The 23,072-nt window shown below is 45.1% G+C and overlaps 2 protein-coding genes across 4 annotated transcripts; both read left to right on the forward strand.

The window, feature by feature from the left end:
- Positions 1-176: 176 nt before the first annotated feature.
- hdac8 (histone deacetylase 8) lies at positions 177-4,491 on the forward strand. The gene is made up of 11 exons (XM_086014691.1): positions 177-488; positions 568-620; positions 693-823; positions 1,576-1,717; positions 1,787-1,899; positions 1,968-2,045; positions 2,131-2,239; positions 2,395-2,567; positions 3,017-3,111; positions 3,303-3,408; positions 4,109-4,491. The coding sequence occupies exons 1-11, from the start codon at positions 375-377 to the stop codon at positions 4,129-4,131; spliced, it is 1,137 nt and encodes a 378-aa protein (XP_085870817.1). The 5' UTR covers positions 177-374; the 3' UTR covers positions 4,132-4,491.
- A 759-nt stretch (positions 4,492-5,250) lies between these two features.
- On the forward strand, positions 5,251-18,287 carry LOC147151215 (uncharacterized). 3 transcript variants are annotated; one of them, XM_086023214.1, is made up of 16 exons: positions 5,251-5,508; positions 5,586-5,618; positions 7,436-7,572; positions 10,460-10,691; positions 10,766-10,930; positions 11,231-11,292; positions 11,845-11,947; positions 12,783-12,868; positions 12,945-13,045; positions 13,130-13,200; positions 13,265-13,372; positions 13,617-13,687; positions 13,800-13,917; positions 14,568-14,732; positions 15,671-15,766; positions 15,841-18,287. In XM_086023214.1, the coding sequence occupies exons 4-16, from the start codon at positions 10,518-10,520 to the stop codon at positions 17,800-17,802; spliced, it is 3,282 nt and encodes a 1,093-aa protein (XP_085879340.1). In that variant the 5' UTR covers positions 5,251-5,508; positions 5,586-5,618; positions 7,436-7,572; positions 10,460-10,517; the 3' UTR covers positions 17,803-18,287. The 3 variants fall into 3 exon arrangements, with proteins under 3 accessions (XP_085879340.1, XP_085879343.1, XP_085879344.1); XM_086023217.1 differs by having other exon boundaries at positions 5,251-5,481; XM_086023218.1 differs by lacking the exon at positions 5,586-5,618 and having other exon boundaries at positions 5,251-5,481.
- Positions 18,288-23,072: the final 4,785 nt, after the last annotated feature.

The following is a 23,072-nucleotide window of genomic DNA, read 5'->3' on the forward strand; positions in this document are numbered from 1 at the left end:
AGGGGGGAATTTTTTTGTGAAAAACTACAAAAAGTCCCAGCATGCCATTCGCCGAATTGTGTCCTTTTTAAAACGTCCCACCGGGGACGTAATTGTAAAAGCAATTATGTCTTGACCACGCTGCCTATTGATTTTTCAAAAATCAAGTTTTCAGGTGAACAAGTACTGCTGCAACTACTACTAAGATATTAGCCTTTAATTAGTTGGTTTTGTCACGAGAAAACGTAAACAAAAACAAACGTGGTCGAAGTTGTCGGGGGAACGTTTACATTGTAACACAAGACACAACCCCGACTTTCCGCTCGCTCTTCACTGTGTTTTTGTTGATAGTTACCGTTCCCATCCGTCTTATCTTCGCCTTTTATCCACACAGCATGAGTTGTGAAGGAGACAGCGATGACGCTAGCTCCACTAAACGTAAGGTCGCCTATGTTTTTAGCCAAGAATACATTGAAACTTGCGATTCCTTATCCAAAGTGCCGAACCGGGTGAGTTTGGATCTTTGCCCTCCTTTCATTGTGCAGTGTTTGGTGCATCAGGTCGAGTATAGTTTTGTCCATGTTGCAGGCGAGTATGGTCCACTCACTGATAGCAGCCTATGGACTCCTGAAACATATGAGGTTAGTGACATGAAGACAGTTAGGAAAGTGTCACCTGGCAACTTTGACTTTATCCTTCTGTTCTTCCTCTAGCATTGTGAAACCTCAGGTGGCCACCATAGAGGACATGGCCCAGTTCCACTCAGACTTCTACTTAGAGCATCTTCACAAAATCAGCCAAGACGGAGACAACGATGACCCGCATTCGGTTGACTACGGCCTGGGTGAGAGTCAGCACTAAATCGACCATGAAGTATGTCCAGTCACAGTATTTCTAACGGTCATGCCTTCTTTACATCCAAGCTGCCCTCGGCTTCTCGATCTCTTTCCGTCTCAAGGAGGCGACTGGAATACAACCAGGCTCCACAACTCAGTAGATGATCATACGACTTAAATCGGGCGTGCTAAATTCACATGAGGTTGACATTTTGATGGATTGATTTGATTGAGATCTTGAGGACTTTTAACCATTGAAGTATACTTGTTGTCAATGGCGTTTTTTTCAATGGGTGTGGGTGGGGGAGCATCTGATGCTACTCCATTGTAAATTTCAAACTTGGAAACAACTTTACTTACACAACCACCAGTAGAAGGCATTGCACCCCATTTTAGATTTCAGATCAGCGTAGTTTGTGAGTCCACTGGGAGAAATGCCTGCATTTTGTGCAACCTACCTTTCTCTACTGCTAATTATAAAAGAACATAAGAAGGCAGAAATCCAACTTTTTTTTTCCTGGTGAAAAGAGGGAGTATTATTTCATTGGATGGATGGATGGATGTATATATAATCATTGACCACAATATCCTGTGGGTTGTGAAAATGTCAAAATGCTCTAAAATGGCTGGCAGTGAATTAAAATGAGAAGAAACAAAGACAGCGCCAACATGGACAAGCCAGGGGCATTACTGTGACTTTTGCCACCTCTTTCCAGAACTCTCATCACTTTCTCACCACGACCCATTCACCCTCCTCCAGGTTACGACTGTCCGGTGGTGGAGGGCATATTTGACTATGCGGCAGCGGTAGCAGGCGCTACTCTCACAGCCGCCAAGTGCCTGCTGGACCAGACGTGCCACGTGGCCATCAACTGGGCCGGTGGGTGGCACCACGCCAAGAAGTAAGCGTCGCTTATCCGAGGCCCGATGTGACCACTCGGCGCTCAGCCGCTTCCCTCCTCGTCCTCCAGGGACCAAGCGTCGGGATTCTGCTACGTCAACGATGTCGTCTTGGGAATCCTCAAGCTGAGGGAGAAATACGACCGAGTTCTTTACGTGGACGTGGACCTGCATCACGGAGACGGTACGCATGACTTTTGCGGCACTCGGATTCATTTACTCTACTTCCTGTACTGTTTGTCTCCCCTGTAGGTGTGGAGGAAGCCTTCAGCTTCACGTCCAAAGTTATGACAGTGTCCCTGCATAAGTTCTCGCCAGGCTTTTTCCCAGGTCACTTCCTGCTGGCGCTTGTAAATGACATTCATCTCTTAGGTCACATTTCTATGATATCCGTACACCTCCTGTGCGTGTGTAGGTACGGGTGATGTCACCAATATTGGCTTGTGCAAAGGCCGTTGGTACTCAGTAAACGTCCCCCTGGAGGACGGCATCCGAGATGACAGATATTACCAAATCTTCACCAGGCAAGTCACTGCCACGCCAAATAAATTGACGATAAAAAGATTGCTTTGATGCCATGGAACTATGTTGAAGTGGAGCGTCCTTTAGTCAGGCCATAGTCTTGTCTGATAGAAAACAAAAGCGCTTAAGCGCGAACTCTATCCCCTCTCCGCCACAGCGTCATGCCGGATGTGCGAGCTCACTTCAACCCAGAAGCCGTGGTGATGCAGCTGGGCGCCGACACCATGGCGGGCGACCCCATGTGCTCGTTTAACATGACGCCGCCGGGGGTGGCCAAGTGTCTGCGGCACGTGCTGCAGTGGCGCCTGCCGACGCTGTTGCTGGGAGGAGGTATGTGTCGTTTTACTCCTCCCGGGGGCGCTCCTTCTTTGTAGCAATTCAGGCTTTTGTCATACACAAGTGGAATGAAATACTAACAAATGCATATACATAAATATAAATTTACTCGACAGGTGCATGCCGATAAATGGCAATAGAACGTGGTGGAAAACTTCATTCATTTCAATAATTCAATTCAAAACGGGAAACTCTGATATTTAGTTTTTTCCTGTACTGTAAATCACATTGGAATTGGAATTCTGAAAAATTGTTTCCTGTGTTAAATGCATCTGTGTAAAATGACTTTCACTCCTTTAATTGGATTACTGAAATGAATGCACTTTTCTACCACTGTTCTAGTGAACTGAGATGCTTCTGCATGGATGCTAGTAAACGTGATTCCGAAAAGTCTCATAACTATACATGTTATAAACAGTAATGTCATTGTCTGTCTCCATTAGGGGGTTACAACCTGGCCAACACGGCCCGCTGCTGGACCCACTTGACAGCGGTGCTTCTGGGAAAGACCCTCGCCTCGGAAATACCTGACCACGAGGTAATACGTCTCACACACACATAAATGTAACCTAAAGAGGGCAGAATATGTCGAACGAAATACAGTTTGATGGAACAAGTGGAATAGTCCCATAGGATAGTCTTGGAATTGTTTTGGTTTCAATTTTTCACTTCCTAACATCTCTCCCTCCCCTCCCGTCCCAAATCGGCGCTTATGGTCTTTTTTGTTAGTTTTTTACAGAGTACGGCCCCGACTATTCGCTAGAGATCAGTCCGAGCTGCCGACCCGACCGCAACGACGCCAAACACCTGGACCAGGTCGTCGCCACCATCAAACGTACGTAAGAGCAAACGGACAGAAGTGATTTTAGTCGTTTAGTGCAACTCACACATGATACGGTTCCAGGAATGAAGCAGTTGGATTAAGCGTGAGTGATTGGTCATGCCTGGAGAGTGTGACGCTGCTCATTTGTGAGCTATATGATGAGGATGAGAAATTTTTGGGGCTCAAGTATAATATTGATATTATTCAAATCCATTATACATTTTTATTTGACTACAAAGAATTATGATAAATTGATTAACGAGATGAAGTGATTAAAACCAAGTAAAATGGAATATTTTATTTAGACAGTTAGCGTGGTGACTGCCTGGGATTTTCTCTTTGTCGGATTATTAAGATTTTGCCTTATATCAGGCTTAACTTCCTCCGAGTTTTCACATAACCCGATTGCCGGAATACTGTGTTTGGTTGTATTTTTATGTCTCTTGTATTCAATTTCTTGTGTTTTACAATTTTTTACATAGATGAATGGAGAAAACATAAGAGAAATGTACCAATAATTTAATGTAATAGTCAAGAAAAATACTATTTTATGAGATATCAAATTTTGCCTGTATCACACAGCACTAATACTGCATATCATTTTTATGACATTTTTCTTTGATGGTCAATGAAGACTGCATTATTTCATGTTTGACTTTGATATAATTTTGCTGATTATAGATGACAGATAATTAGCCTCCTTTTTTTCCAGGAAATCTGAGGAATTTGGTTTAGGAGCCATCCACGCTTTGAAGGAGACAATATGGAAGGAATGTGTTGGTTCAGCCGTCAGCCTTGCGGGATGCAGCAGGATTTTAGGGAACATTTGGAGGGGAGAAGGAATTGAAGAGTTTTTGTGCTTGTTGTACAATGTTCACAAGTTTGGATGTGGTTCTGTATAGAGATTGGTGCATTTGAATTACACTCTTCCCTCACTAAATCCGCCAGGAGTTGTTAAGGATGATTTGAAGCCAACCTGGAGGTTTATTTTAATGGAAAAAGTCTAACTTTGAGAAATTTGCACCATTGTAAATAATCCATGTCTTTGTTTGGCATTTGTGTCTTTTGAAACTTTTAAAGATGACTTGGAACTTGTACTCTTCTAATTTCTTCTTCACCCAGTCCTGAAATTGTTAACACGAGTTGAGGTGTTGCATGTATTTGTGTGTCATCCAAGTGACATGACACTCCAGAAATGAGAAAAAAATAATTCAGGGCCTTCTATTTATAGCATTATACTTACTATTAATCATTCATCCACCTACAATAAACATCACCACAGTGTTACACATTTCAATAAGTGACTGGAGTTATTTTCACAACATTCCTAGTAATAAGCTGGATACTACATATGACCATTAAATCTAACAAAAATAAACCAGTATTGTTATTTTTGTTTTTAAAAAAAACTTGCAATAACAGTGTGCCAAAATAACTTGGCGTTTAAGAACAACAATGAAGTGCAACAACATAAAATAACCTAAAATGTAAATGGTATGAAATCATAACAGTTTACACAAATAAAAGAAAAGGAACTGTAAGGTTGAATAATCATCTTTTGAAACTATATAAAATGTGCAAAAACAGTTTATCCAAGCATTTGAGTTTTGGAAGTTGCTCCGTTCTTCATTAATACTAGTCCAAAAATTAAAAAGAAAGAAATAATCGATAGCGACTCCAGTCTCTGTTGGCGGTTCCTTGCTCTTGGGGTCCCCCTAGTGGTTGCTGTGTCGCCCGCAGGTGCAGCTCAAATCAGCTCTAATAGCCTTTTTTATTTTTTATAAAAAAGTATGTGTGTGTGTGTGTGTGTGTGTGTGTGCGAGTCGCGTGTGTGCGTGCCTGTGTTTGCAGACGGAATGCTGTTTCCGGTGAAGGGTGGGGCACGCGCAAGTCTTATCTTCGCCGCGCACACACGAGCGCCGCACATCAGCGCTGGTTTCGAAACACGTCCCAAGTTAGTGCGCGTGCACGCTTGAGTCGTCACGCAGGCGCAATAATCGGTTTTCCACGCACGCGCGCGCACTGCAGCTGAGCGTCACCGGCGGTTGCTCAGGAATGAGTTCATTTCCTTGGTGTGGACGCTCGGTGAGTTGGTTTTGTTTCGTGTTGTTGGTGAGTTGAATTGAGGCAGGTTAGCAAGCAGGCAGACAAGCTTCCACACGCTTCTGACGTTTGTGGCGTTTCCGCAGAGGTTCCTCAACGTTGGTCCGCTCCTTCGTCAGGTAGGGTCACCTCCTCAAAACATTTGCCACGTGTTGGTTGGTCCGATATTTTCCAAATGCACTTGGTGGCGGTCGGAATTGGTCTTGGTTAGGCTAATATTAGTTTTTCTCCCGCGACTCTTTATGCTTGCTGTGACCAATATACAGCACAAAAGAGACATCTGTCCTTGTTGCCTTGGAAACCCCTCAGACAAGGGACGGCCCCAGCTCCAGCATCCTGACTGCGAGAGGGCCAGCAGTTCCCTCACACAGAATGTCAAGTTCAGTCTGTGTGTCCTGATTTAATGCCGCAATCCAATTCGTTGTGGTGCTCCTTCTGCTGCGCCTGCCTTGTTTACCGCAGGGCGCTACGAGTATAGTCATGCAGAAACAAATTTCTTTTACTACTACTGTGACTCGGTAAGATGCTGTAATACTTGTCATTTTCAAGGAAGACAAATATATACCTGTGATTATTGTTGTATTGCATATCTGTCAACATGTTGAAATATCCATGTTAATGGTGTTTTGGATTGTTTGTTAGCATGAAGCTAACAGCCTGCATAAGGCAAAGCTACATTTGAAATAGTGTAATTCGCCACACAAAGTTTTAGGTTTTTGTGTGACATTAAACTTCAGCTGGGAGTGGCATGGAACAGCTCCAAGTTCCTTTTTGATTATTTCTTCATTATTTGCCATAGTGCCGCTTGTCGTGAGAGTTGAAGTGAGCTCGCTGCCACAATGTGGCATTTGTATCCTCAAGTTTGTGCTTGCAAGTCCAAGCAAAAAAAAAAAATCAAAACTTGTATGTTAGATAACTCGCATGTTAAGGTGCGCTGAATGAGTGTGTGACTTCACTGAAAGTTTCCTGCTCTTGTCTGGCTGACCAATTGAAACCTTGGGCCCAAAATGATCAACACCTGCGCCATCCAATTTCTTTCACTTTATTCTGCTTCTTCTTCTGCTTCAACTGATTCTTCTTCTACTTATTCTACTGCTTCTTCTGCTTCTCCTTCTGCTTCTTCAGCCGTTTTCTCAATTTACGTTCTTATCTGTTCTTATGTCCTTGGGATCTCACGAAACGTCACTGCACCGAATACCCGGATGCTGTTCTTGTCAGCTAGCTTAAACCAAAGATGCATCCGTTGGATACTTGTGAAGGCTTGGTTTGGAGAGTATCCCAAGATGAATTAGGTGCTGCTTTCACGGAAATATGTCAGTCGGGGGAAAAGTTAACAAGTACACAGCCGTTCCCATTTACAGGGACAAGCGTTCTTAGAAGCACGTTCGCGCTCACGTTCTTAGGGAGACCATACTCTGCGTTCTTCACTTTGAGAAACAGCCTTCTGCTTCTTCCCTAAAGTGGACTTATTTAAATCTTCAAATCTGCAAGTGTGATGTCACGCCTGACTTTTTTTCCCCACATTTCTCACCCATTCCAAGGCCTTGCCACCTGAAGGTGTTAACGAGGCCGCGTGTTTCCTTTTAGCGCGTACATGCACGTGCGTCTCACTTCACATCTGACGCCTTGTCACTGGTGTGGAAAATGCTGGAGAGACGTCCACATGATTTGTCACCTTGTGTGAGTCAGCCCTCATTTGTGTGCTCGTGTGCGACGGGTCAGATGAATTTGTAGTGTCAATATTTGCCCACATTGCGTCTACAGAGGTGTGCGAGCGCCAGTGCTGTAAAGCAAGATTTGATGTATTACGTTGACGTTCCGGCGCGGTGTTAAGTTCCTGGCGTGAATGCAAGTGGACGCCGTGTTCCGACGGACCACAACAATCCTGTTAAACGAGCTTCCTCCTCATTAACCTCCCCCGCCCCCTTCTCTTCAGATTCCACTTGCCCAATTGAGCTCAGTGGTCTCCCAGCTGCGTTCATTCATCGCGTGCACGTCGGAACCGCCAAGAGAATCGGCGGCAGAATCTCCTTGAGGGTCCCATCGACTGATCTGACCCGCCTCTCCATTCAGGTCAGTGCTGACTCTGTGGGAATGTGAAGCAAATGTTGTTTGGATGGACGGAACATAATGAGGTAAGCAGAGGCGCCAAGCGGTCATGTTATTGTATGTTTGGAAATTTGCATGGGATGATGTCATCGGCGCTTGAAATTGGCCTCCACGAGGCGCCTCATCAAAACAAATCAACACACATGCAGCGACTGTCATGTTATCATCAAGCAAACAAAGCCTCGTTGTTGGGTGAGTCGTTACCACGGCGATTGGGAGCATTCTGAGCGGTTGCCGTGGTGGCGCGCGGCATCTGCACAACAGACAGTAAATAGCTTACAGAAGCCCACCGGATGTTCTTACGCTCTGCTGACTTTTGTGTTGCCTTCACATTCGAGTGACCCCACTTATAAGCTTTTACAGATGCCAGCCGTATCTAATATGATTTTTTTTTTTTTTTTGAAAGCGTCGGACTCATTTGAAAGTTTTCAAATCGAAAGTATTCACTGCAGTTTGCTTGCGACCCACAACAAATGTCAGCGTTTGATTCATCGGCAAACGTTTTGTGTTTCGACCGTGTCAACTGTGTATCCCAGTAGCGATGAACGATTTATCATTTGTGGAATCAAATCGGAATCTCTGCCAGACGACGCAATTTGGTGATCGTCAAAGCTGTGTTTTTATTTTTATTTATTGTTTTAAGGAAGTCAACCCAAATATATTTTTTTCAAGAATATGTTCTATGCAGGCCAGCTAGTTGAAACAAGGCATTCTGATAAATATTGCGTTTGTGGAATAAGAGTTAATCCACCTGTTTTTAGCCATCCCTGGGGGCGGCCATTTTGTCACTTCTGTCGACTGAAAATGACATCACAACTGCTCAGGGCTCAGGTAACAACCATTTACGGCTGACCCTCATTTTCAGTCGACAAAAGTGACAAAATGGCCGATCACTGAGATGGCTAAAAAGGGGTGGATTTTGCTGCTTAACCCATATATTCCACAAACGCAATATTAATCAGAATGCCATGTTTCAACTAGTTGGCCTGCATAGAACATATTCTTGAAAATAATTTTATTTCCCCTTTAAAGAACTCTTATCCCCACAAGCTCACCAATCACAAGTGTGGTACGCTTCTCGTGGACAGGTCACGCTAACCAATCAGGTCAGAGCTGTCTCCGCTTTCCCGGCCCTCAGTCACTGTTTGAAGCAGTTAAAGGGTCTGTATTATGCTATTTTCGGCTTGCTGTGAAATATCACTTGTTTTGGTGGCTATTTTTCTAACCCGGAAGTAAAACACCTAGCTCACTGAAATCCCGCCTCTCCTCGTGTTGGTGCCGCACCCTATTCATGACGTCGTCCTAAAGCCGGCTGCTGCGCGCACTTGCCCACGAAACAGGAAATAGTAATAAAGATAAATTGTGGTGCCTTACATCCTCGATTCAGAGTCAAGTGGAAATCTTCATACAGAATTGATGTGCTAGTCATCCATGTACATGGTGATGTGTGTAACAAGTTTATTTTTATACAACAAAATACATCTGACATATCGTGCTTGACAATGAAGCTAACGATAGTGAATCAATGCTAATATGTCATCATTTAGCTAGCGGGTTGATTTAATTACAACTCTGGCCACTCCAGTCAGTTTGATTGTGGTATATGCGGCAGTTTTAAGGTTTGATCATTCAGCAATCCACTTTTTTACTGGCCAAGGTTTGCCAGGCAGTCCTCTGAGAAATGAGAATCAGACCAACTGCTGGTGAATGGTCTGGCAACAGGTAGGCCGGCGCCGAGGTGTCCGCTCATAGTGCCTCTTTTCCGGATGCGCTTTTCGGGCATCCCGCTTGCTGCTCGGGAAAGTGGGCATGTTTAGTTTGCGGGGGCGGTACGGGCGGGCTCCTCAATCTTCTACGTAGACGATCGAGGACCCAGCCGTTTTCTTTGATTGGGCGGGGCTGCTGTTTAGAAAGCAAGAATGGGCAGGAATGCTCCGGGATGGGTGAATGAAGGAAAACACCACTTTGGGTGTGTTTTGTTGAGGAATTTGTATTTTAACATGGCCATAAGCTCAGAAAAGTTGATTTTTGCGGGATACGGACCCTTTAAGTCTCTGACAAAAATCTTGGAAAAAAGCTACGTACATACAATGTTACATTTGTGTACATGTGCATTGTTACAAAGTTTAAAACATTTTGCTTCAGAAAATTATTTTTAGACACACTATGCAAGCCATAGGTCTTGCTCGTTGAACCGTTTTAAAAACCTTGAAAAAGGACTGCTTCCCTCACACAGACAACAGCTTGTTTAATGTGTGCAGGATTAGGCTAATAGCTTTTGATGACGTTGTGTAATTATGTCATGCTTGTAAATGTCAGTCTACATGGTGAATGTTTCACTCAAGCTTGATTTGAAGAATCGTGAATCCAAATCGCAATATCGGTCATAAAAATTGCAATTCAATTTTTCCTAAAATCGTTGCGCCCCACTTCCTAGCATTAGCGTCGTCCGTGTCTCTCTGATGTGGGGGAGAGGAGGAGCAGGACGATGAAGAAGAAGAAAAAAAAAAAAAAAGCTCTTTGCATGCGGCGCCAAGAAAAACCAGACCAGCAGGTTTCAGACACACAAGTACACTAAAGTCAGCTTTAGCATAAACTTGCAAGTGACATCAATGTAGTACAAACACACACGCACTCAGTCCAACTCTAACATGGTGACATGCCAGCTGTGGTTTGTGCATGTGTGAAGATGATTATTTGTAGGAACGTGGCTGCTCAACACCAAGATTTTTTTTTTTCTTCACTTCCTCGTGTACAAACACGGATTGTCAACAAAGCATGCCGGGAGGCGCCATTTAAGGTGTTGTTTTTTTTATACGCAGTGATATGATTGGAAATCACTTATCCGCAGGGCACTCGCTACACCATGCCTGCCCGTCACCTTAGTGACCTCGCCGTCGGCCTCCGGGATGCTTGTGATGGACGGCGTCTTGCCGGCCAATGAGAACAAGACAGCGGACAGAATGCCGCCGCCGCCGCCGCCGCCGCCTCCGCCGCCACCTCCGCCTCCCCCCTCGGCGGGAGGCCAGAGGCTCAGCAAGAGGGTGAGGAGTTTCTTCTGGAAGACAATCCCAGAGGAGCAGGTACGGAGGGAAGCGCAACTCGTCTGGCCACTTCCTGCGGTTCACATGATTGTGACATTTACATTTGCTGGCAGGTGCGGGGCCGCACCAACCTGTGGACGCAGGGCCGGGCGCAACAGCACTATAAGATTGACGCCAACACGGTGGAAGAACTCTTTTGTCGGAAGCAGGATAGAGACGGCGACACGCCCGCCCGGGGGGGGAGGGGCCATTCCTCACTGCGGGATGCAAAGGACCAGGTGGGTAATGATGACGATGACGACGTGACGATGACGACGTGACGTAGACGACGGTGATGACAGCAACAGTAATGATGACAATGACGACATTGAAAACAGTGACGACAACGACGATAATGTCAATGATGTAACGACAAAAACGGTGATGGCAGTAATGATGACCGCGACGACAGTTCACTTCAATTTGACAGTGACGCCGCCGCCAATGATTCATTGCGAGAACAGCGACACGGATGATTCATTTTAACTCGTCGTCAATGACGTCAACGATGATTATGATGTCGACCTGTCGCCCCGCAGGTCTCCATCTTGGACACCAAGCGGGCCATGAACGTGGGCATCTTCCTCAAACAGTTCAAGAGGTAAAAGATGACAAAGGGGCACCCTCATGCCCCCAAGGTGTTGTGGGTAAAACACACGGCGCCATGCCGGTTACGTGTCCGTGAGGGCAGTAAGCCAGTCTGCAAACAAAGAACCCACCCCCCACCACCCGCCCCTAAAAATGCTAAACAAAAAATGCTTGTGTGGCATCAAAGAATTTCAATTCAGTCAAATTCAATTTTGTAATATAATGTTATATACGGTGTCCACTGTATTCGCTGTATAGGCAATAATAGTTTGGGTTTTTTTGCATTACTGTTTTTTTTTACGATGATTAATTTAGAAATACTAATCTTATTAACCAACTACTTGATGCAATTGTAGTTATCCAATTATGCAATAAACAAAGTGAAGCAAAGAATGAGAGGAAGCCAAAAGACGGTCACGTGGCATTTGTGTGTTGTTGTTGTTGTTGTTGTTGTTGTTGTTGACCTTGTTTACTCAAGTATGTGGCACACAGAGGCCGTTTGCGTTCGTGCTAGCGGGAAGGATCCACTTCAAATTCAGGATTAGCAGTTGTCCTTCTCGTTCAGGTCCAATCAGGCCATCCTCGACGACATTCGCCACGGCAACAGTGAGCCCTACGGGGCAGAGCCTCTACGAGAGCTGATGAAGCTTCTGCCAGAGGCGGACGAGGTATCATACACATTTCTGCTGACAGAGGCTGTGTTGGGAATCTTTGACTCATCCATTTGACTGAAAAGACCACCAAAAATGCCTTTTTAGTGATTGGTGGTAAAAAATCATTAATTCGCTTTTTTTATGTAGTCCACTTTGGTCATTAGTCAAATGAAAAATACTTTTGTAATACTACTCAGGGCCGTTAATCACGTCATTGTCGTCGAACTTCTGTCATAAATATTGAACAAGTAAGAACAGCCTAAAAATCATGATATCGCTTTCAAGACTGTGTATAGTGAATTCAGATTTGTTTTCGAAATATACAGTCGATAACTGCTGAAAATGCACTGGGCCGTCATGGCCACTTTAGCGCGCCTCGTTGTTGGCCCTGAGTGTGCGTGCCTTGCTGAAGGAAAGGTAGAATAGCAAGGATGGGACATTTTTTTTATTTTATTTTTTATTTTTTTATTTTTATTTATTTATTTTAGTCAGCCAGCATGTGGATCAGGCTTTGGGCTGATGTGGCTGCTTTGAGATCGCATTGTTGTTAGCTGTGAGTTAGTGAGGGGGTCAAAAGAAGTCAAACTTGAGAGCCCTTGTGTGAGCAGGCCACCATTTTGAAGCCTCCTGGCCAACTTTTTAATCGCAATTTGGCAAAGTTGTCAACATTACGAGATACTTCTTTTGACTTTGCAGGAACTTTAAGCTGAGTGTATTTTACAAAAATGAGGACAAAGTACTTTTCCGACGCTCTGCCTATTTGCGCCACAACTCTTTTTAAAAAAAGGACTCACATACTCGGAAACGTGTAGTGGATAGCGAGTGATTCCCGATTTTTGTTTGGAGCAAGGTGAAGAAGATGAAGGCGTACAGCGGCGACATGTCAAAGCTGCCGTTTGCCGACTCCTTCGTGTTCCTGCTCATTCAGCTCCCCAGGTCAGCCGCTAACCTTTCACCTTTCGCCCGGTGCTCGGATGGCTTGTCATCATCCCGCTGTCTGATTGGTCCGCAGTTACGCCACGCGCATCGAGTGCATGTTGGCCAAGGAGGAGATTCCTGGCATGTGCGAGGCCATGCAGACACATATTGGCGTCCTTCGCTTTGCAACCAAAGGTGAGGCATCGTTGGCCTCTTCGTTTAGAGAGAGGCGCTAATGAAGTCTAAAGTGTTGATGATCTCCTGGTTTCTCCCCTGCAGAGATTCTGGGCTGCCAGGAACTACACGCTGTCCTCCACTTGGTTCTGCAGGCCGGGAACATCCTCAACGCCGTGAGCGACTTGGCGGTCCCTCGCGTGTTAGCGGCGTGATGTTAAGACGTGCGTGTGTTTGCAGGGCGGTTACGGCGGTAACGCGATGGGCTTCAAACTCTCATCCCTTTTGTCTATGGCCGACACAAAAGCCAACAAACCGGGAATGAACCTGCTGCACTTTGTGGCTCTGGTGGGTCACCGCAAACAAAAACAAGCCAAGTCCTCCTTTGTCCTCGTTTTCTTCCTCCTCGCTCATCTATGTCAGGCTTTTCCGTGTCCTCCCTCCTCATTCACAGTTCACCCTCCAACACTCCTCATCCCTCCGCTCCTTCTTGTCGTCGTCCTCCTTGTCAAACTCGTCCCCCTCCTCCTCTCGTCCTTTTTACCCGAATGTGACAGTTGGTCATCCTAATGGATTAAATTCATCTTCGCAGGAAGCCCAGAAAACAGAGGAGAAGTTATTGGACTTCCCACTGAAGTTGAATCATGTTCAGGCTGCTTCCAGGTCACACCGAGTCTTCTCTTCTCAGTCATCTGGTGGATGATGTGCTCAAAGCTTGCCAGGACTTTTGCGTGTGGTACTTTTCTTTATTATTATTTTTTTTTTTTTCGCGCAGAATCTCCTTGGAGATGCTGGACGCCGAACTGCAGCGGCTGACGTGTCGCACTCGTGCTCTCGAGGAGAGCGTCCGGACGGACCCTGAGCTCCTGCGGCAGCTGGACGGCTTTCTGCAGGTAGCGCTGACGTGCGACTTTGGAACTCCACACACAGTAACTTCCACAAATAACTTCATCCGTAGACTGTAGAAGAGTAATCAAGTAACTTCAGAGGGGATTGGACTTGACTTGCTGGATTTTTACCACTAACTTGGGAGTCGCCTGAAAGTTAAAGCGAAAGTCAACCCAAACATATTTTTTTCAAGAATATGTTCTATGCAAGCCCACTAGTTGAAACAAGGCATTCTGATCAATTTTGCGTTTGTGGAATAAGAGTTAATTCACCCGTTTTTAGCCATCTCAGGGGGCGGCCACTTTGTCACTTCTGTTGACTGAAAATGACATCACAGTTGCTCAGGGCTCAGGTAACGACCAATCGCAGCTCACCTGTTTTCTGAAGCTGAGCTATGATTGGTCATTACCTGAGCCCTGAGCAGTTGTGATGTCATTTTCAGCCGACAGAAATGTCAAAATGGCCGCCCCCTGAGATGGCTAAAAAGTGGGTGGAATTTGCATCTTAACTCACATTCCACAAACGCAATATTAATCAGAATGTTTCAACTAGTGGGCCTGCTGGGAACATATTCTTGGAAAAAAATGTGTTTGGGTTGATTGCCCCCGTTAATGGCAAAGATTTAAGACCTCCTTCTGACTTCCTCCCACCTCAGGACACAACGGCAGGGCTGTGCTCATTGCGCGGCGGCCGGCAGCTCCTGAGCAAGGAGGCCGACGAGCTGATGGACTTCTTGTGTGAGGACGGCGACACGTTCCGACTGGACGAGTGCTTCGCCATCCTGCACGGCTTCTGCTGCAAGTTCAGCAACGCTGTCAAGGTAGGATCAAGGATAGCGGGCGGGGCATTTGAGTTTTGAAGCAGTTATGTGGACAGCGTATTTGTGGGTGAACTTCAAATGTGCTTTTAAAATATTTTATTTCAATCATAAAATAGTCATTCATTCTCCTGTTTTTAAACTCTAATCTTACAATGATGTCAGTTTACAAATGATTTCATAAATCTTTTAAATATACTGGCCTAGTTGCGTTTTCTACCATTTTTGCAATTTTTAAGTACAATAAATCAAGATAAATGATTAAAAATGAATGCGTATGTAAAAAATGTGTATGTAAAATATTTTTACTTTATTAACAATTGAAGTATGCTTAATGAGCCAATAGTTGATCAAATTAATGTCAAATAGGTACATTTAACTAATATTTTTGTATCTTATTTTCAACAATTCAGTTAACAAATTAATTTCAAAACATTTACATTAAAACATTACAAAAATATATATATATATATATGTGTATATATATGTATATGTGTATATATATATGTGTGTGTGTATATATATATGTGTGTGTGTATATATATATATGTGTGTGTGTGTATATATATATATGTGTGTGTATAGGTGTATATATGTGTGTATGTATATATATGTATATGTATGAATGTGTATATATATATGTATGTGTATGTGTGTATATATATGTATGTGTATGTGTGTATATATGTATATGTACTTGTCAGATTATTTATTTTACAAATATTTTTGGGATTTTATTATTTACAATACATTTTTTTATTTACAATAAATTTAACAATTTTGAACAAAAAAAATGGAAAACTACATTTTAATGAACCAATTTTAGAGCAAAAAACATCTGCAATCATGTTAACAGGATTCTTTATCATGTAAGTGCACACAACAACGCTCAGGCGGTCGTGATTGTTGTTGTTGACCGATGGATTGTTGACTGATTGAAGGAGAACAAAGAGCGGGAAGCCAAGGAGCGGGCCCGCCGCTCTCGCTTACAAGTGCTGGAGGAGCAGAAGAGACATTCGTGGGCCGGCGGCGAGCAGGTAAAAACGCTTTTAAAAAGCAAACCATGTCGCGACTGAGCAGCATATCAGTTGATCGCCTTGTGGTGCGGCAGGTGGGCAGTTCTGTGGGCTCGTACTGCAGCAGTGAAACGGACCTTACGGAGGCCGTGTTTCGCCAGGACGAGACCGATGCGCTCCTGGAGCTCCTCTCCCCCAAGTCGAGCGGCTGGCACGCTTCTCGCCGGCGTACGGGACACTCGCCGACACATAGCCTGTCCTCTCCAACGCGATACGCCGACAGCCCGAAGTGCCGCGTCACTGTGGACGCTGCCTCTTATTTGGACGATGACGGCCGAGACCACGGAGATGCTCCGAGGACACTGCTTGAACGCCGCCGCTTCAAAACGCCTCCCGAAGATGACCACGAACGCAATGGCATCTCGGCCGCCGCTAGCAACAGCAGCAACCTAGTGGTGCTCCTTGACAACTGCTCGCTGGTTCCCGAGCCAAAGGCCTCCAGCGAGGTCGGCGACCTCGCTTGTCTCCGTGATTCCACCACCGCAAGCGCGGAAGAGCCTCGGCCTTCGGAAGATATGATGGCGGCGCAGGTGGCGGTTGCGTGGTGCGTGACAGCCGTGTGCGAGGCGGACCGTCCGGGAGAAAAAGAGCCGGCATCCTTTGCCGTTCCGACCCGGTCCGAGCCCGTCAGCCGCCAACCGCCGCCTACCTCGTCGCTTTGCATCCCCCCCGCAGATCCTCCTCCGTCGGACCGGCGTGAGAAGTCGGACTCGTCCGAAGCCGTCGCTAACCCCGCGAGCGGGATCCGATCCAAGAGGGTGCGCACCCTCAACAGCTCTGAGAAGCAAAACATGAGGAGGGTGGTGCCCATCTCCAGGACTGGTAGAGAGAAGCAAGGAGAGAAGCCCTCCGCCGCCCCGTCGTCCCGACGCTCCGGCCTCAAGCCCCGAGATCCAAAGGAGCGCCGCGTTCCCGCTGCTCGCAAGCAGCCGGAGGAGAAGATGTGTCGCTCCACACTGCGAGCGCTCGACAGCGAGGGCCGCGGCGCTCTCGCCACTCCCGGCGCTCCCTTCACTCCCGCTCCCGCCCCGTCGTCGAGCCCGGCTTTTGCCCGGAGCACCGCCTCGTCCTCTTTCAGACAAACGCACGCTGGCCTTCCACGAGCGAATGTCCTCAAACGTTCTTCTGAAGCCTCCACACCTGCCGAGCACCCTCGTGCCTCCTCGTCCTCCTCCTTGCCCAAGAGGACCCCGAGTATGAGGACACCTCCAAGCATCGGCACACCACCGAGTGTAAGGACATCGGCAGGCGTTAGCACGCCACCAAATATCAAGCCCGCTTCGAGAATCAGGACACCACCGAGTGTAACGACATCACCAGGCGTTAGCACGCCACCAAAAGTCAAGCCCGCTTCAAGAATCAGGACACCACTGAGTGTCAGGACATCGCCAGGCATTAGCACGCCACCAAACATCAAGCCCGCGTCGAGAATCAGAACACCACCCAGTGTCAGGACATCAGAAAGTGTCAAGACACCACCGAGTGTCAGGTTACCACAGAACATCGAGCCCCCTTCGAAAATCAGGACGTCTGCGAACGTCAGGACACCACCAAGTGCCAAGACACCACCGAGCGTCAAGTCACCACCAAACATCGAACCCGCTTCGAAAATCAGGACGTCTAAAAACATCAGCACACCACCGAGTATCAGGTCACCACCCAACATCGAACCCCCTTCGAAAATCAGGACATCTACAAACATCAGGACACCACCGAGTGCCAGGACACCGCCAGGCATCAGCACGCCACCAAACATCGAGCCCCCTTCGAAAATCAGGACGTCTTTAAACGTTAGGACGCCACCCAGTGTCAGGACACCTTCGAGTATCAGGACATCTGCAAACATCAGGACGCCTCCGAGTGTCGAGTCGGCTCCCGGCTCAACGGCCTCCGACTCCCCAGCCCCCTCTAAAAGCCGCGGGCGCAACGGCAGCATCTCGGACAAGTCCGTCCAATCGCGGCACTTGCTCAAGATCTCCAAGCCCAGCTGGAGATAACACAAGACCTCTAAGATATAAAACAGAACAACACAAGCAGATACTCTTAACGAAACAAGCTGGATTTAAAAAAAAAAAAGTCCATTTGTACTTTGGGATCATTCCGCGGTACACAAAGGCGGCCTTTCTCTGTGAAGTGAGCGCTTCTACAGAGAACATAGTAAATGTCTTGTTAGATGAATTGATTAGGGATGGTGCACCTTTCAACTGTACCGACTGACATATATTTGTACATTGTGTTTGTGTCGTTAAGAATCAGGTAGCTTTGACAAAACGTCACTCATCTGACTAAAAAATATCTCAGGGGAACCTTTGCAATGCCAAGTGTCAATGATTAGATCAGTCGTTCTTATTTGTATGAATAACCAGGAACTGGTCTACCGCCGAGCTACCGTACAACCCTTAGAACTCAATCTATTTATGTATATTTTCACAGATTAAAATGTGTATATTTGGCTAATAGAAATAAAGCTTCTTGAAACTTCTCCCGCAAAGCAAAAAAAAAAAATATGCGATTAAGTTTAGATATAAATCCCGAGTTCTAACTCATGCATTGACACATTTACGAGTTGCAAAATGGCATACCAGTCTAGACGCTTATTTTCATGCCGTTTGACACTCAAACTGTTCATTAGTTCAAAGGTCAGGTTCCAGGTCTGTTTATGATACAGGATTCCACTGTCTCCACATCTTTGCTTTTCGGTGTTCAGGGATAGCATAGCTCTCTACTTCTGTCCTCCTCTTGCATGGTTGTTGCGTCCCACAGAGGAAGTATTCCAAAGTCCCATTGCACAGTAAAAACAATTCCATCATAAAAAGGCAAGACTGTCCAATAGAAAAAAAAAAAAAAAAGAACAGGTGAGCTCTTCGTCTCCTCTTGCTTGCGACTCGCGTTGGTGTCTTCTTTTCTCACAATGAGGGCAGGCAAGGCTCAAGGCCTGACACCAGATGGCGCTGTAATTATAGACGTCAGCGTGACTGGACTTTGGGAGGAAGGTGAGTGAAAACAGCATCATAGATTTAAATTGATCCTCTGTTCTTATACTAGAGACAGTCAGACTTTAGCTTGTGGTGGTTTGGCTAAACTAGGCTAGGACTAAACAGGGCAACAGTGCTCGAGGAATCTGTCAGTCGAATATCGCTAAACCTATCTACGATCGACAGTTGGTGTGTCATTTGCATGAATCCAAGTCAACAGACGTGTTACTATCGTAGAATTGTGAACCCGGCTGTATTGACACTATTTCCTGTGCTCTTACATTTAAATGTAGGCAATGTGGAGAATGTCGCAACACGCACGCGGCAGAGTTGTGTTGATGTTTTGTTTGCTCATTTTGGTTTCTTTGCACGCTTGCTCTGCTGGGTGAAGAACCGCAAGCACTCTCGGGAGTGATGACATCGTAAAGGACAAGATTGGGGCCATCATAAAGACACAAAAGCGCTGCAACAGGAAGTCAGTGGGAACACTGGAGCCTCGCCAGGGCCAAATGAAAGGCTTTTTTTTTTTAAGTTTATTTATTTAGCCAAGGAAAAAACAATTAAGATTAAAAGGCTCTTTTACAAGAGTGTCCCGGTCAAGTAATTCCCTTGAATACATTCATTTCTCCACTGTGTTTTCATGTTATTTTCTGTTTCTACCACAAAAATGCCACAATGTTTGGCATATGCTTGTACCAATAAGTCTGGGAGAAGCTCTAAATGCATTTTTCATCGGATCAGAATGCGATTATAAATTTTGTTTCATAAGTATATATGGCCGAGTGCTTCTCAAAAATTAGTCTGCATCGTGTTGACTGAACCATGCTCACTGAAATGGAAGCAAAGTCCAAGAAGGAAAAAAGTCTGTAAAATGTCAATTTAATCTCTAAGTCACGATTTACGATACTGAGATGATGTACTCTTAATGTTTGATGCAAATAAGTTGTCAGTAACACATGGCAACACAAGATGGCCGCCCTCTGGCTTCAGCCGTGTTATTGTGTACCACAGACTTATATGAATGGACTAAAAATTGGCCACTCACTGTTGAAACCAGTGGGCAGCCATCTTACGTTGCCTCCGTTACAACTTCTGGTATTTTTTTTTCACTGAAAACACTTATCGGTGCATGTTTTACACAGAAAAACTGGGGTAATGCAAGCCTCTCGAAGAACGAGCTTCACTTTTTGCATTGACCAGAGTATATTAACCCAGTATTGTAAATTGTGACTTAAAGAGATTAGGTTTTCATTTGTCTGTGACTTTTTAGTTAGGCGGGCGTAGCGAGTGGCAAAGTAAGATGAAGGTGCCACTGGTGGCTTCACTTCTCGCTACTGAGTGAAATGGCATTGTTAGTCTATTCATATATAAGTAAGTGGGTTAGACTGTTTTAAAGCAGCAATAAGGAACCTGGGCTCCCTCTACAGGCATGAAGTGCAACTTTCCATGCCCTCAAAGTGGTGGATACATACAAGTCTCCGGGCTGGCTCGACCCTGATCCAGCAGAGATGCTGTTCTCCATATTACAAGCCAGTGTGCAATGATGTGTTTTGCCGATTAAGCATTGAACATGCTGACATCCTTTTTGCGTTCAGGACTGGAGAGGACAACCCTTGCTTCTCGGTAGCCAGGTTCTCCAAGGTTCTCCGACAACAGTAAAGGCGGAGCGTGCGCAGAGCTGCTGGCCGATGAAGACAGCTCGTCTTCAGGCAGCTGATGATGACTCATCATCCGGGTACGACAGCACGGACGTGTCGCTCCTTCACATTTCCTCCAGACACTGCAGCAATAGGGTATCACGACACTTTTGAGATGGTGATTATAATCCTGAATGCAGGCTTGTGAGCATTTTTTTTAAAATGTGTTTTGTTTTCCTTTCAACCACTAGAAATCATCCACTTTTCGACTTCCCGCCTGGTATGCTAAGGCCTTGCTACCAGGAAGTAGTCATATCCTCCCCCGAGCTCACTAGGGCCTGGATCCTTGTTGTTTTATTCTTGTTTTCTGCTGTGTTTGTTAATATTTTTTACATTCAAAAAAGGCCAGAATAAGTCTGAGATTACTCACATACATTATTTGATCTTTTTCACATCATACTGTCAAGATGAAAGAAAATAATTTACACATTCTGTGTTTAGGAACTACTCTGTCTGTTGAGAGCCATTTGCAGTGTGTTGCATTAAATAAATATTCCTTCCTTACTCTTAACTGCTGCGAAGCGACATGACGCTTCCGACTGACACCTCACAGGTGTTAGGCTATATTTACAAAAAGTTCAACATGGAATTGTGGGGTGTGATGCCACGAGGCATCTAGTTACTAGCACTGGGATCAAGTCCAAGCACATGATCGATCATGCCTACAAATGAAATCAAATCTGCAGGTGGATCCGTCTTGTGGGTATTTTGTAGTTGTGTGAACAACAACATTCAGTTCCCGAGAGAACACTTGTTACCCAAACTGCATGAATAGTTGGGCCACAGATTATCACTAGATCTGACACGTTCTTATATACGCCAGCTTGACAGCAGAGGAATCAGGAAATCCAAAGCCCAGAATAGTTTCTCAGCAAAAACACAAAAGAACTTCCCACTGTCCGGTACTTTCCCTTCATTCTTGCCCCATTTTCAACACCCAAATGCAGCTGCATGCTTACGCAGCAGGTCAGTCCAAAACGGAGGCCCTGACGATGGGGCGTTTAGCTTGATATCCATACAGCATTTAGGACTTTTGCCGGAGTACTTAAAAAAACAATTCATTATTCTGTCTAATCATATCAACGTGTAGTCACAAGCTAGAAACCAAGACTGTCATTGTGCAACTCCGTAAAAAAGGAGCTGTCGGACCCCAGTGCCTTTGATAAGAACACAAAACAATTGTAACGGTAGAAAATGAAACACCCAAAATAAATTGCACATTTTCCTGAAAATGTTATGTAATTTTCCAATTGCTTTTATCAGTATAAATGAGTCATTAGCAACTATCTCTCTCCTGTGGCGTTTATGTTGATGTTCTAAGCGCTACTCTAGTCAGTAACAGATTATAAATAGACTCATAGCTAAACTCAATCTCATGATGGGAGGGGAGGGAAGAGGGGGCTCTCCAATGTTTAGTTTCCCTCAACATATTTCACTGAGGCTATTGCAAACGGGACGGTTAATAAAAACCTACAGAGACATTGTTAATAGTAGTCAGGCACATGGGAAATGATACTGCTAATTAGCATTAGAAAGAACATAGTGTATGCACAAAATGGTCTGCTTACAATTACACACTATTGAGCATAGTGTGCAGAGGGCTTCAAAATGGAGTGCTATTGTGCTTATTTCCTGTAGTCAGGCGGATCCTACTCCACATGACTTTGAGGAAGAAGTGGACTGGGCTACACCTTGAATTGGTCTCCAGACATAATGTCAGGGCACAAACAATGGAGTGGCTGCAAGCCAATGTCAGTGTGTGAATGGATAAATGATGAACTGGTCGCCAGCCAATATCAAAGTGCATAGGGGCAAATTATGGACACGGACGTATGGATGATGGATTAACAATGCCGCTTACTCGCTGTTGACAGAAGCGAAGCCACTGGTGGCCATGTTGCGTTGCCACGCGCTAATCACTCCTAACTTGAATAAAGTGATTTATCTGTGGCGTTTTCACATTATTTTCTGTCTCTATGGCAAAAATTCAAGTGTGTGCCATACGGCAATACGTTTACGAGAAGCTGTACATGGACATCTGTAATAATGCGATTAATCTCTTAGAAATTATATCGTTGAGTGCTACTCAAAGATTCGACTGCATTAACAATTAAATAAAAGCAAAGCCCATCAGGACAAAGTTTGCTGCGAAATGTAAACTTGACCTCTGTAAGTCTTGATTCACAATACTGAGATAATATACTCAACGGGTGCTGCAAACAGTGATTTTCGTTCTTTGAGAGGCTCTGATTAATCCATACAAGGGTCAACACCCACTGATAAAAGGCTTTTCAGCCAAAACCGAATAGAAGTTCTCAGGAACGGTGGCAACGTAAGATGGCTGACCTCTACCAATGGAAGGGTCACCAGCCAATCAAAGGGCCAATTCAGAGTGGGACACACCCTAACTAGCTGCCCACTAACATCTTAAAAAACGTTTTATTTGGCATGGAAAATACCAGTTGAAATAATTATTATTTCCTTGGTGTAATGTCATGTATATATCGTTAGTTTTTGCGTTGGACTTGCCGCACATGACGACAAAGCGATTAGCTTTTATTTTGTTTTTGGGTTTTATTTTGTGAAAGCCACTGC

Source organism: Filicampus tigris, chromosome 2, assembly GCF_054856515.1.
Source record: "Filicampus tigris isolate MCC_2025a chromosome 2, RoL_Ftig_1.0, whole genome shotgun sequence".
NCBI classification, from domain to species: domain Eukaryota; kingdom Metazoa; phylum Chordata; class Actinopteri; order Syngnathiformes; family Syngnathidae; genus Filicampus; species Filicampus tigris.

Bases quoted from the DNA above. Each gene is read 5' to 3' on its own strand.
- hdac8 (XM_086014691.1), top strand. From the start codon at position 375: ATGAGTTGTGAAGGAGACAGCGATGACGCTAGCTCCACTAAACGTAAG. The intron at 2,568-3,016 runs GTATGTGTCGTT...TGTCTCCATTAG, and splicing joins GACGCTGTTGCTGGGAGGAG to GGGGTTACAACCTGGCCAAC. The intron at 3,112-3,302 runs GTAATACGTCTC...CTTTTTTGTTAG, and splicing joins CGGAAATACCTGACCACGAG to TTTTTTACAGAGTACGGCCC.
- LOC147151215 (XM_086023214.1), top strand. From the start codon at position 10,518: ATGCTTGTGATGGACGGCGTCTTGCCGGCCAATGAGAACAAGACAGCG. The intron at 10,931-11,230 runs GTGGGTAATGAT...GTCGCCCCGCAG, and splicing joins TGCGGGATGCAAAGGACCAG to GTCTCCATCTTGGACACCAA. The intron at 12,869-12,944 runs GTCAGCCGCTAA...ATTGGTCCGCAG, and splicing joins CTGCTCATTCAGCTCCCCAG to TTACGCCACGCGCATCGAGT.